Source organism: Coturnix japonica, chromosome 15 (genome assembly GCF_001577835.2).
Source record: "Coturnix japonica isolate 7356 chromosome 15, Coturnix japonica 2.1, whole genome shotgun sequence".
Classification (NCBI taxonomy): domain Eukaryota; kingdom Metazoa; phylum Chordata; class Aves; order Galliformes; family Phasianidae; genus Coturnix; species Coturnix japonica.
Genome location: NC_029530.1, coordinates 1,063,954 through 1,076,347, shown reverse-complemented (window position 1 = coordinate 1,076,347; position 12,394 = coordinate 1,063,954). Strand labels below are relative to the sequence as shown.

Below are 12,394 nucleotides of genomic sequence, written 5' to 3'. Positions count from 1 at the left end.
ACCTAACATTAAGTAATTGAATGGGTCATTTTTCTTGAATCCTGCTGCAAATTAAGGTTTGGGGCTTTTGTCATCAAAACCTTACAAATGCTCAGAGATGCATTAGGACACAGAGGACAGAGCTTGGGATTTCAAGAATTTTAGCCTTGGCACCGACACTGGCTGGCAGAAGGACTGAAATCCATCTCACTTCTCTCCACCCTGGTTCAGTGCCACAGCTGGAGCTCAGGGCACCCCATGGTGGAGGGCAGCACTCACAGCCTTCAGCAGCAGGAATCCAACACATCTCTCACATGCTCCATTCCAGGAAATTTTTATCTTTTTTTCCATTTATATGCTCTCTCCTTCCCTGAAATAGCAGAAAATACCTTTGTGGAAAAGGCACAGAAAAAAAAAATGCTCGCTTTCCATTTTTGCTCACTACCAAAGATAGCTGGGAGATTACCGCACAGCTAAAAACATTTTGCAAGGTGCCAAGTCAGGTTTAAAATGGCATCACTGGAGACTGTCAGCAGAGAACGTATCTGAGCGTCACAACCAACGTGAAAGAGATGGGCAGGTCCTGGGACAGCTCAGGCCACCAGCTCATTGCTCAGCTCTGCAGATTTTGATAAATCATCTGATTTCTGTGCTGCGTCTTACTCATTGGCAAGATTGCAGCTAATACACTGTTGCCATAGCACTACACCCTCGCTGTGACTACAGCAGTTGCACTGATAGAAAGTGATATTAAAGTAAAGGATAACAGCTCTGAATGTTACATAAAAAGGGGAAAAGGAGAAATAAATGCTGGAGAATTTACCACTGAGAAACAGAAACTGATGAGAGAGGAGCGCCACATGGAGCAGCTCATGCTGGTAATGAGTGGGAGATGGAAAAACATCCACCCTGGGTTGCCAGATGCAGTTATCCATCACGGGAGGCCAAAAGAAGACCCATAAAAAACCCCATGAATTTCATGAGCCCATTCCTTGTGAAATATAACTGACTGGAGCCAAAGGTTCAAATCTATCAGCTGCTTCACTGTGTTTAATTATTCTCAAGAAACGTGCAGAGCTGAAATTCACTCAGGTTTAACAAAAAGCTGATGAGGTTTCAGCGAACTTTCCATTGCACCCTGGACTCAGTCCAAAGGTAAGTGGTTCATGACTGGCCAAGAACAGAGCAGAGGAGCTCCACTAATTAAGAATTCAATTTGAGATATAATGGTTCTTGGTGAAAAGTCTTATCACATATCACTCCCAAAATAAAATATACTGAATCTTTTCCACAAAGCTACTTGAAAGCTGTGGAGCATGTTCCTTTTTGCCCTTTTTAAATGTCTCCAAATATCTAAGAAAATACATTACTGTCATGTGAACTTGTGAGGGAGAACTATGGAATAGGAACAACACCAATAACCAGCACTAAGTGACATGACCATAGGGATAACCATACCACCACCATCTTCAAGTCTGGAAGCCACCCTGTCATTCTAGGCCTACAGTGGAGGCAGATGGACCCAGCAGCCCAGATGTGCCCTTGCAAGGTCTACGTCCAAAGTGACTTTACAGCACAAAGCTGCTCTTTGCAATGCTGAGTCCATCAAAGAGCCTCGTACAGAGGAGGGGAAGGAAAATCCTGTGAGGCCATCACATTTATTCCATGACTTGAGAGAGCTGCTCAGGAAATCTACAGCTAATTAAGACCAGAGGTTCTTGCAGACTTGTCTGGACCGTGTATTGCCTTTGAAATCCAGAAACAATACCTGTCCATTGCCTGAATAACGTGATTCAGAGCTGTGCTGCAAGTTCTTTCATCTATACAACAGCTTGCTTGTGCAGGGAAGGAAGCCAGTTCCTGTCTGAGATCTCATGTGAACAGTTCTAGATACCAACAGAATTACAGCATGTATTGAAAGGTTTCCCTGTATGAACTAGAAAGATTAGAGACTTCATATTCCACAGAAGAGATTAACAAAACAAAGACACAGAGGTATCTCTACAGCAAAGAGATAAAGAAGATAGATACAGTGACGAGTGTAAATATTCTCATATATCAAATACAGGAACAGACACATGATAATAAAACAAAAGCCTCTCTTAGAATCTCATCTGTAACTTCTCTCTGGGATAGTTTTATGGAACCGTGAACTGGGAGCACGGCATTTTACACTGAACAAGAGTATTTACATGGCTGGTATAAAGTGGCCTTAAGATATGAAGAATTTGAGAAAAAAATTACTTGAGTACATATATAAGAAAATAAGAACGACAGACAAGCTCTATGTTTTCAGCTATAAAAGAAACTATTCTGAGAAAGAAAGCTCCCTGTGGTTACCTGCTTTGGGGCGTTTCACCCCTTCCCAAGGCAGCAGCTGGTACCAGCCACCTTTCCAGGCAGGACATAGAGGAGAACCATCAGTGAGTCAGACTATTTTGGCAACACTATGAATCCTCAAACCCACAGACCTAACAACAGTGGTCAAGGTAACAAAACAGAATAGGACAAGCCATCTAGATCAGCACCCTGCTATCACAGACCCTGTGTTCACCATCTTGCCCGGCCATGCAGTGCCCTGAAACTAAACAGCATTTTATACACCAAACCTCAATACACCACTCTTTTCTCTGCCAGATGGACACCAGTAATAGCAGGGCAGAACTGGGCCTCTCCCACACCATTGCACAGACTGCTGCAGGCTGCCTGGGGCACAAGGACACAGCTGAAAAATCCTTGCTCCTTCCAGCAGAGGGTGGTGGGACACACAAGCCAGTAAGCAAACATATGGGATTATCTTGAAAGCAAGAGATGTGTTTTAAAACCAAAAAAGCAAAGGTTTAAACCAAAACTAAGGCTTTAACACCAGTAATGAAACAAAGTGACACTGCCCACTGCAGTGAGCTGTTAGAAAATTAAATGCATTCTTCCATCTGCACTCACTGAGATGAAAAAACACAAACCATCAGCTTTCTCATCATCTCTACCCTTCCTAGTAATGTCATTATCTCTATTCCACTTTGTATTTTTGGGCAGGGAGCAGCAGTGTCTGAACAGCCTTTTTCTGAACCTCTCTATTTGAAGTCTGTCTTTTTTCTACATAGAGCTGTTATCCTCCCTCGAGTCTCCCAAAAAAATCAGTAAGTAACTTTCAGGTTCTATTTCTTCTTGTCTCCCTCCCATTATCCTGCAGCAGATTAAGAGGCTGAGCAGCAAAATACCAGCAGCCCTCAGGCACTTCTGAATCAGTAATCAAAAAGTCACTAAGACAGCAGCAGAATCAGACTCTTCACGAACAATTAAACAGCCGTGTCCCTCAGCTTAGATACAGGTTTCCAGTTTTAGCAGCGCAAGCCAAGCCTGAGTACTGAGCTTCTCCTGTCTACACACACAGCAATGCCCTTGTACACCTGACAGCATTAGGGCAGGCTTCTGAAGGCAGCTTCTCCTGCAGGTAAAAACTTATTACAGCACCTGGCAAAGACAGGTTTCTTCATTTGAAAGAACCCCAAAGTTATCAGAATAGGTGTAATTGTGCACTGGACCTGAACGCACTAAAAATCTTCCAACTGTGTTGCCAAAATTCAGCAACAGTCAGGATTATAATTACTTGAGATGTATTAGAGACGCTTAATACACTTAATACACTCCTGAGCCAAAATAGGGCAATTAGCAGCTCCTGTACCAAAATAGAAGAGTATGTAAATGGCATATGTGTCACCATCTGCTAACAATATGCTACAGGCAGATCAATTCCGAAAAAAAGAAGAAAAAAAGGAAAAAAAAAAAAAAAAAGAGGAAAAAAAAAGATAAAACCTGTTTCCAAGAATCAAAGTGAATACTCAGCTTAAGAATTATACTTTCCAGATTCCCAGCTGGGAGCAGAATGAGAAGCATCAAGCATCTTATGATATAACTGTTGAGAAATTTCCAGGCCAAACTGTCAAGCAAGAAGTCTGGATACAGATCTGAACTACAGGATGATGTTGTGTCTGTGGAGTTCTTCCACCACTTCCAATAGCAATTGCATCTGTATGTGCGCTTTAAAAATAAACCCTTATTCCAGAACTTTGTTCAAGTTCATCCACTTGGGTTGTTCTTCTTTTTTTTTTTTTTTTGTCCCTTGATTTAATTTAAAGAGTAGGATACATCATTGTGCTCCTCAGGAAAATATGAATATTTACTTCTTGCTAAACAGCTAACACAGCAGAATGGAAATAATGAACTGTTTGAGCTGTTCTGAATTAACCCCTCATTCCTCCTCCTCTTCGTCTCTCCATCCGGTATTTCCTGAAAATCACATGCCACAAGCAAAGCAGTTCTGGCTTACACTAGAGAATGCCTACAGCCCTGGGATACCTTGGCATTCCTCTTCAATACCAGACAGGCCCGGGGAAATGTAGAGCTGCAGATCACAGGGGAGCAGCCATGAAGACTCCTGTTTACTATTCACATTATTTACTTTGATTTTTGAAATTGTTTGGATTCTCCCTTTTTCTCCCCAAAAGGGTGTGCAGCCCACAGAGGCACTTTAACCTTCTATTGCCTCTTTAAAGCATGAAGTGAGTGCTGCTGCCTCATCTCCCTCCCTGGGGCTCCAGGCAGCCCACAGTCCCAGGGCCACCAGATGGCTTGGTCTGAATGTGCCACTTCCAGCCAGGACCAGAAGCCATCATCTTCACTGAGTTAAAAGACACTTAAGACTTGTTAGCATTTCTGAATTGCAAAACTCACCATTTGCAAAGGCTATAGCCCCAGAAAATAGCACTCCTTCAAAAGGTTACTGAAAAGAAAAGCAGAAGTGCCAGGTTGTGCCAGATGAGCAAATGCATCTGCCTGTGGTCTTTGGTAATTGATATGCAGCACCTCCTTCAGTGCTTCCTGCTTCTCTCGAATTCATGTAACCATCGCTTTAGTTTCTCAAGGACGTTTTGTGAATGTCATGGATAAAAAAGGCTTGAAATAATGAGATGGTTATCCTAAAGATACAGCGCACACAGCCCTAGAGAAAATAGAAGTATTCTCACTCTGAACAGCAACAGATGTCAAGAGAGCAGAACCCTGCCATGAACTCCACCACTGCAACACAGCAGAAGCTCAGCCTCCCACCCTGAGCACAGATCACGAAAGGCAGAACCACTCTGAAACATCTCTCTTGCAAATTGTTGCAATCTCCCATCTGTCTTCAGCTCAGTTGACTTCGCTGGGTCCACAGGAGATGATTTACAGCGTTCATTTTGGATTACGGGTTCCTAAACTGTGACTCAGGCGGCAGAGTGAATGATTTGCAGCTGTCCCACAAAGGCACACTGCACAGCGATGCCATCCAGTGCAGCTGTGCCAGTGGTCCTTTTTAGCCAACACAACTGCCTAAGTCCATGTCACCACTCATGCCAATGCCCGAGGCAAATAATACTTTAAACAATAAGGGATTTTAGCTCTGGTATCAATACTAAATTTGCAAAGGCAGCCGTTTTCTCACAGTCTGTTCCTGCAAACTCTATTCAATAACTTTTACTTACATAAATGCATAACCATACCCAGTCCCACCCCTCCCAGGTCTGCGAGCACAGGCAGGTGGAGAGAAATAGCAGCTTTACATTGCAGTACCTGAGACACACCATGAGGATGCTCCCTTGGGAGCTGCCACACAGGGTCTGTTTGAATAGTGACACACAACCATGGCAGCACAGTGCATGAGAAGCACTTGTGCATTTTACTCTTTGGTTCCTATAATCTTTTCTCAAGGGTATCAACCATAGGACAGTTCCACTGCAGAAGGATCTTTAGCAAAAGATAATAATGACTGAAGCAACCCCTGTAAAATGGGTATTAAAGCCAACTACAAGCCAAGACAGCAACCTGAAACTGCTTTCAAGGGAATTCAGCCTTGACAAACCAGCACCTGCATCAGGCTGTGCCATGCAATGGTTGCTGACACTTTAGCAGACACATTACTCATAGTGTAGACTAACTGATTATTGCTTGCCCCTTCTATTGACTTTGAAAAGCTGATAAAATGCAACTTCGGCTGAAAACAGCACGCACAAATCTGCACCTCTAAGGTGAAGACACCAGTAAAACTATTCTAACTCACAAACAAATCTTAATCTAAAGCAACACTGCCCTGAGGGTACACTAATCTTCCTCCACATGCTGTAAAGTTCTATTATTTTTCTTTAGCAGCAGTGACCTTAAAGAATACAAATTTCATAGTTAACGGTATAGACTGTAGATAGAGGAGAGTGCATCTCAAGTTTCAATATCATTAATAACCCTCCATACAGCAGGTTCTGGAAGTTCACATACCCTACCCTGTCAAGCAGAACAATCAATTCTTGTACCCAGACCAAACTAATATACAAACACTGCCAGCACTCCCTTGAACAAAGATGAATAAACATGGTTGTTTGCCGATATTTTTCTTCCCCACAAGTCCTCCTACCTACGATCAGATGTCTGCATAACGGCAGAGCGCACTGGGATGCTCACCCAGCCACAGCTGCAGACTGTCTGAATCAATCGTCATCCTTCTGTAAAAAAAACAACTGTAATTTTTCTTACATGATTCAGAGCAAAGCACGTCCTCTTGCAGTCAGTGTGAACAGAAAGATGAGAACACATCTTTAACTTGATCTGGATCAATGGCCATCTCCTTTTATAAACTAACTTGTATACAGCCAGCCTGGTACTACAATGAATGACATCTAAGAGAACAACAGACCACTAACAGATTGGATCTAGAACTTGAAAACTCAGGTATCTGACACACCGTAGAAACAGTCAGCATTGAAATTATGTAGAAAAGAAAGAAAGAAAGTGATCCCTAGCTGCAGATCTTACACCCAGGTGCCTCTTGCTTCCCCTTCACCAGGCACATGGCCCATTCATTGACAAGTGTGTTTTCCCACTTCGGTTTCTTGGGAGTCTCTATTTGGCTGCGCATCAAGCCAAATGTTCATTTTTGCTATCAACATAGCCAGGGGGCTCAGAGATGCTAGCCAACCCTTGTTCAACTGGTGTTACTGTTTTACAACATGTCATGCTTGGTGATACCGAAAGGAAAAGACAATAAAAAGAAAAATTAATCTTGTGATTAAACACAACACTTTGGATCGCTGGCTGCTGCTGCTGGCACCATGCCACTGTCTCTGAGTACAGGATAGAACCTGTCTGCTGTCTTCAACAAAAGGATTTTTATACAATGAGGGTCTCTCAGCACGACTGATCAAAATGGGCAGCTTGGCAAAAAGACCTGGAAACCATCAGTTACAGCTTTGTTATATCCCAGCTTAAAGCTGATGCAGTCCTGCTCCACACTGAGATGTGCACACCGTGCAGAATTTCTGCTCATACAGAACGTCCACATGCCGTGTCATATATTGCGACACTCACAGCATACAGAATTCACAGCAAATTTATACAACTTAGAAATATTTAATTTCAAGAGATTTCAAGCACGTATCAACTCAGAGTACAGACTATTTTGACAATCCTCAGGGCTTGCTTAGCACCTGCTCCCTCAAAAGCAGGTTATGTGCCATTGAAAGACTTGCACTGGCCTTTTGGAAAGGGATTAATTGCTTTTCCACTATGAATACATGCATAGGAGACTGTGGTAGTTATGTCAAAATCTGTGGTAACACAACGTAACTACCATCACCAGCAAAACCACCACCGAGGTACTCAGCTGTCTCCTAACAAGTGTGATGGTGTAACTGCTAAGGATACCATGCTTCCCAAAACACATTCCACGAAAACCTAATACAGTCTAATCTCTCACATACAGGCAAAAGAGTAATCAGAGCATTGTTCATATTATTCACAGGGTAAGAGCTCTTCTGATTCAACCCTGATGCTCGAAGTGCCTCACAGGAGACAAGAGGAAAGACACAAAGATTATAGTGTAGGTAAAAGGCCTTCAAAACCGCAATAGAAAGAAAGGATTTTTTGCACGTTGAGCAACTAAGCTCATTTCTGCTGATAAAATCCACTCCTGCTAAAGGCTAACATCATCCATGTAGAAAATACAAACCTGAATCACAGGATCTCCTGTGACACAGAGAGGCAGAAACACTCCAGTTCTCAAGCAAAGCCAGCTCTGGGCCTGCTCTGGAGAGGGGTGGAGACCGAGCAACCCCATTTTTATCTCCAGTGTTTGCTTTCCTGTAATTCATCAGTATCTCTGCACTGTGTTCATATCACTTTGCAAATGCTCCATAACACGGACTGGCCAGGCTTTAGGACAGTCGAGAAAACTCAAGTGGAAGCTGCCTAGATATGCCTGACATCTCGTTTCCAGGCTGCCTGTCATGTTGGCATTAACAATGCAATGGCAGTTCTACCGCGGAACAAATTCCTTATAAATATGGATTTGTCAAACTGAAATGTCTAGGTAATAAAGATGGCTGGAAGACACAAACCCACAAGCAGAACTATATTTAAGATATTGTAAAATACAGCCACGGTGATAGAACAAAGCATTTTAACATCTTTGTAAATCTCAAACGTGAAAAATAAGCATTCAAATAATACAGCAAAGGACAAATGAAGCATTAGGAGACACAAATGAATGAGAATCACAGACACATCAACACTGCACTTTATTACTGCACTACATTTTCAGGTTGCATAAATAATCACACACATATTCTGAGGCTGCACTAAGCCACTGTGACAACTATGACCTTATTGTGGCAACAAAATGACAAGAAATCCCCAGAGACCCAGCAATGTTTTGACACCACAATCCTGCAGCTATCTACACAAGCAATTAAATGAAAACGCTGCCCTGCCTCCTGCTACATCCCACAGAGCTGCAGCCAGCAGTTCATCCTGCCTAAGAAAACACTGAGCATGTATAACCAGTGGCTGACAGCTGCCAATCAGCCCCAGCTTATTCCAAGCAGCTTCTTGAAGTGGTCCAGATAGATCTGCAAGAATAATGCTATGCTGTATTCCTGTGAGATGTTAAAAACAATTGTTCCACATGGCTTAAGTTTCCTGAAATGGACACTTATATTCTTTCATGGGGGGAAAAAAAAGTGAAGCTGCGGGAGATGGCAGATTGCTTCCTATGCCAGCCCTTCCTGTAACCCCAGCACACGCACAGAAGCTGGGACACACTGCACTGAACACAGCAGCAGCCACCAGGAACATCCCAAAGGGAAACAGGCAGGTGAGGCTGGCCGGCCCAATGCTTGCAGTCACTTGCTTAGCTGTCAGCACAGCCCACCAAAACATGTTAGTGATGCCATCTAGGAAAACACTGGGAAGAGAACAAGAAGTAAAAGAGAGTAGTAAAGGGAGGAGGGAGTAAAGGAAAAAAAGATGTTAAAACAGACAACCTTGGATGAAGTGTGCAAAGGAACAATAAGTGAAATCAGAAGGAGTGACTGAATGTAAAGAGAGAAGCAAGGAAAAAGCACATGGAGCAGAAAGAGGAACAGAGGAAGGCAAAAGAGGCTGCAGAAAGTCCTGCTGGAATGGAATGTGTGGGAATTGATCTTAAATCCTTACTCGGGGTTTTGCCTCTTCTCATCACGCTTTTCTACTATAAACACAATCACTTTCTGAAAGTATTAAATCACGTGGGCATCAAATAAAGCAGCACCTCAAATTCCTGCCTGGAAGGCCTATGCTATAGAGTTTGTAGGCTCTGTCCAAAGGTAAAGTTTGCTGATTGACAGCCAGCCCTTTAAATTTCATTTGCTCAGAGCGTACCAGAAGCATCCAACACTAATACAATTTTAGCAAACATAGCAATCGTTTGCTTTGATTTACAAAGGTCACCAGACATCAGTTTCAATCTCCCACTGCAGCCCATTTCCAAATTCTGCTTTCAGAAGACTCATTTCAAAATGTGCTGGGCTTAATTTCATATAATGAGCAGTCAGGAATCTTTAAGTCTTCCTTTTACTCCAGAAAAGTACCCCAAAAAGGCTTTTAGAAGGGCATCAAGCTGTTCTCATTTGCTACAAGGTATCAGCTTGCTCCCATTTTGCAGCGGGAGTTATGATGTAACAACAAGTGATACCTTGTCTCATCCAGCACGTGCAGGGGTATGTGGATTGCCAGTCCCATTTATAAACGGACATTTCCAACTTTCAAAGGGGAAAATGTGATTTAAGCACGAGATCAACTGCCAAATTGCTCAGACAATTACAGATGTTTCTTACGTGTCTGATCTAAGAGGACTGACTGTGAAACGTGGGCTTAACCAAACCACCATGATTTCCTCCACAAACCATCCATCCAGAGCAGGACCAGAGGAGACCCAGATTTATGGGTCAGGACACAAAACTACAAATCTCTGTTCTCGTTTTACAATTTGGAAAACATGCAAGCATGGAGTTTGTCAGACTAAGTTTAATCGTGTGTTCCAGTTTAATGGAGCAGAAGCAACAATTATTTCCCTGCCTTAATGTATTCTTACCTTTTTTTTTTTTTTCTGTGCCAGCAGCTGCAGCAAAAAAGCACGTGGCCAAATCTGCAAAATACTGAAAATGCAGCTGCTGACACTGTAATGCAGAACAGCCCAGATGAAGTATCTTTTCCCTTTGACTTTACTACTATTAAAGCCTGTAGAGCTCCCTGCACGGCAGAAGGCACTGCAGGTGGCAAACCAACTAGTGCTTCTGCATCCTCACCAAGGGAACACGACAGGAAGAGGATGGCTATTCATACCCAACCAGCCTGATACACAACGACTGTAGTTTGTACTAGTGGGGTGCTGCTAAGAGAATTTGCCAAAATAACCACTCACTAACTCTTCCTCTCAGCTGAAGGTCACTACGCCTGTGACACTGGTGTCGTTGAGTCTGAGGAAGCAGTGTTGGCTGCTGCAGTTGAAATTGGTTACAGCAGAGCAAATCTTGTATGGCAGATGACTTGTATCCACTGTCAGCTCCTCCACCAAAGAGGGCAACATTCCCCAGTAACCAGGTTAGGTTGCTTATTTCCGTTGGTTTCTTAAAGTACTGGTTCTGTAAACCAGAAAATTTGCTGTTCATCTCACAGCAGACTATAGCTTTTTTCCTCCAAAATTCTACTTCCATTACAGTTTGCAGTCTTCTCTTGACTTCCCTGGCTGGCAAGGCAACAGACCACTGCCTCCTCTTTGGATCCTTTTTTGCTTTCCTCATCACACAAAGAAAAGGAGTCTGGCCTTTCTAATCGGTTGCACCTGTGTGAGATTTCTCCCAAGCAGCAAAATCACTGCCAGGGAAATAGTTTTTGTAACCACACTCTGGATCCTCAAGCAAAAAAAGTTTCAACTGCAGCCATAATTGCGAATCAAGAAATTGGTTTTGGTAATCTTACAGGATTGCTTACAAGTCAACTAAATGTCTATAATTACTGATAAATGCTTATCAGAGATTAAACTTAATTAAGATTTCAGTTGATTATCCAAAGCCTCGGAGACTTCTTAACTATGCAGAATGTGTTTATTACAGCTACTGACATAAATCAGTTTATCTTGAGCTTATTTCACATAATTAAATCCTTCTATGACAGATGTTGTGTTTCTCAGAAGTGTCTGATGCACAGTTCTGAAGATTTGTTTACCCCAGTGCAGTTAAACACAGCTCCAAGTCCCAGTTCCTCTATTTGTTGTGACAGTGGTCCTTTCCCTATCATTTTTCTCTCTTGAAGAGCCTTTGCATGCATTCCCTACCTCTGCCACAATTAAGGCATTACCCAGCTTAACTGACAACAGTACAAACAAAATTCAAGGCAGTAGTTTAGCTGTGATGAAATCGCCCTACTAGCAGTGCTTTCAGGAGGATAATGAAGCTGTTTGCTCCAGGATCCACCATGGACTGCTGGAAGCTTGGCAGCCTTCGTGACTCTCAGCCACTGACACAGCATATCCAAATGGACTGGGGCTGTGTGGGCCTTTGGTGTAAGGTGAGCTCAAAGGAAAAGACAAGCTTAAATCTTTCTTCCTGATGTACGTCTTGTGACTGATCATCTATTTTGAGTATTAACAATGAAATTATAAAGAAGTAAATGTGCACTTCCAAATCAGGGAGAAGAAAAGGGCTCCTCCTAAAAAAAAGCTGATTTTCTTGGCAATCAACATTTCCCTGTGAAAATTACAGACCAACTCTTGAATGAACGAACTCTTCCGTCACGACTCCAGAAGTAAGTGACCATAAATCAAGCTTAAAATGGTGGTAGGCTGGCTCCTACCACTGGGATTTATGTTTTAACACTGAAAGACCTCAGTTTAAACCCACAAACTCTTTTGGGGTCATTGCGTAAGTGCTTTACATTTTCAAAAGGAAAGATAAGAAAAGCTTAGGTCCAATGGTCTGTTCTGGCTTTAATAAATAACAGTACTAAAAATCTATGAATCACTCTCCCCTTCCTGAGTCAAAGCTTCCCAGAATCATCCCAAATCTCCCTCCTC

At 42.6% G+C, this 12,394-nt stretch overlaps 1 protein-coding gene across 3 annotated transcripts in view; it reads right to left on the bottom strand.

The window, feature by feature from the left end:
- The window catches only part of ZDHHC8 (zinc finger DHHC-type palmitoyltransferase 8), a 67,058-nt gene that overhangs the window by 23,486 nt on the left and 31,178 nt on the right, over nucleotides 1–12,394 (bottom strand). Inside the window, exon 1 of one of the 3 annotated variants that reach the window (XM_015877583.2) lies at nucleotides 2,320–2,397. The exons of the other annotated variants lie outside the window; for them this stretch is intronic. Within the exon in view, the coding sequence (XP_015733069.1) occupies nucleotides 2,320–2,387 (68 nt within the window). The 5' untranslated portion in view covers nucleotides 2,388–2,397. Of the gene's footprint in view, nucleotides 1–2,319; nucleotides 2,398–12,394 lie in introns of those variants that run through there. 3 annotated transcript variants of the gene reach the window in all.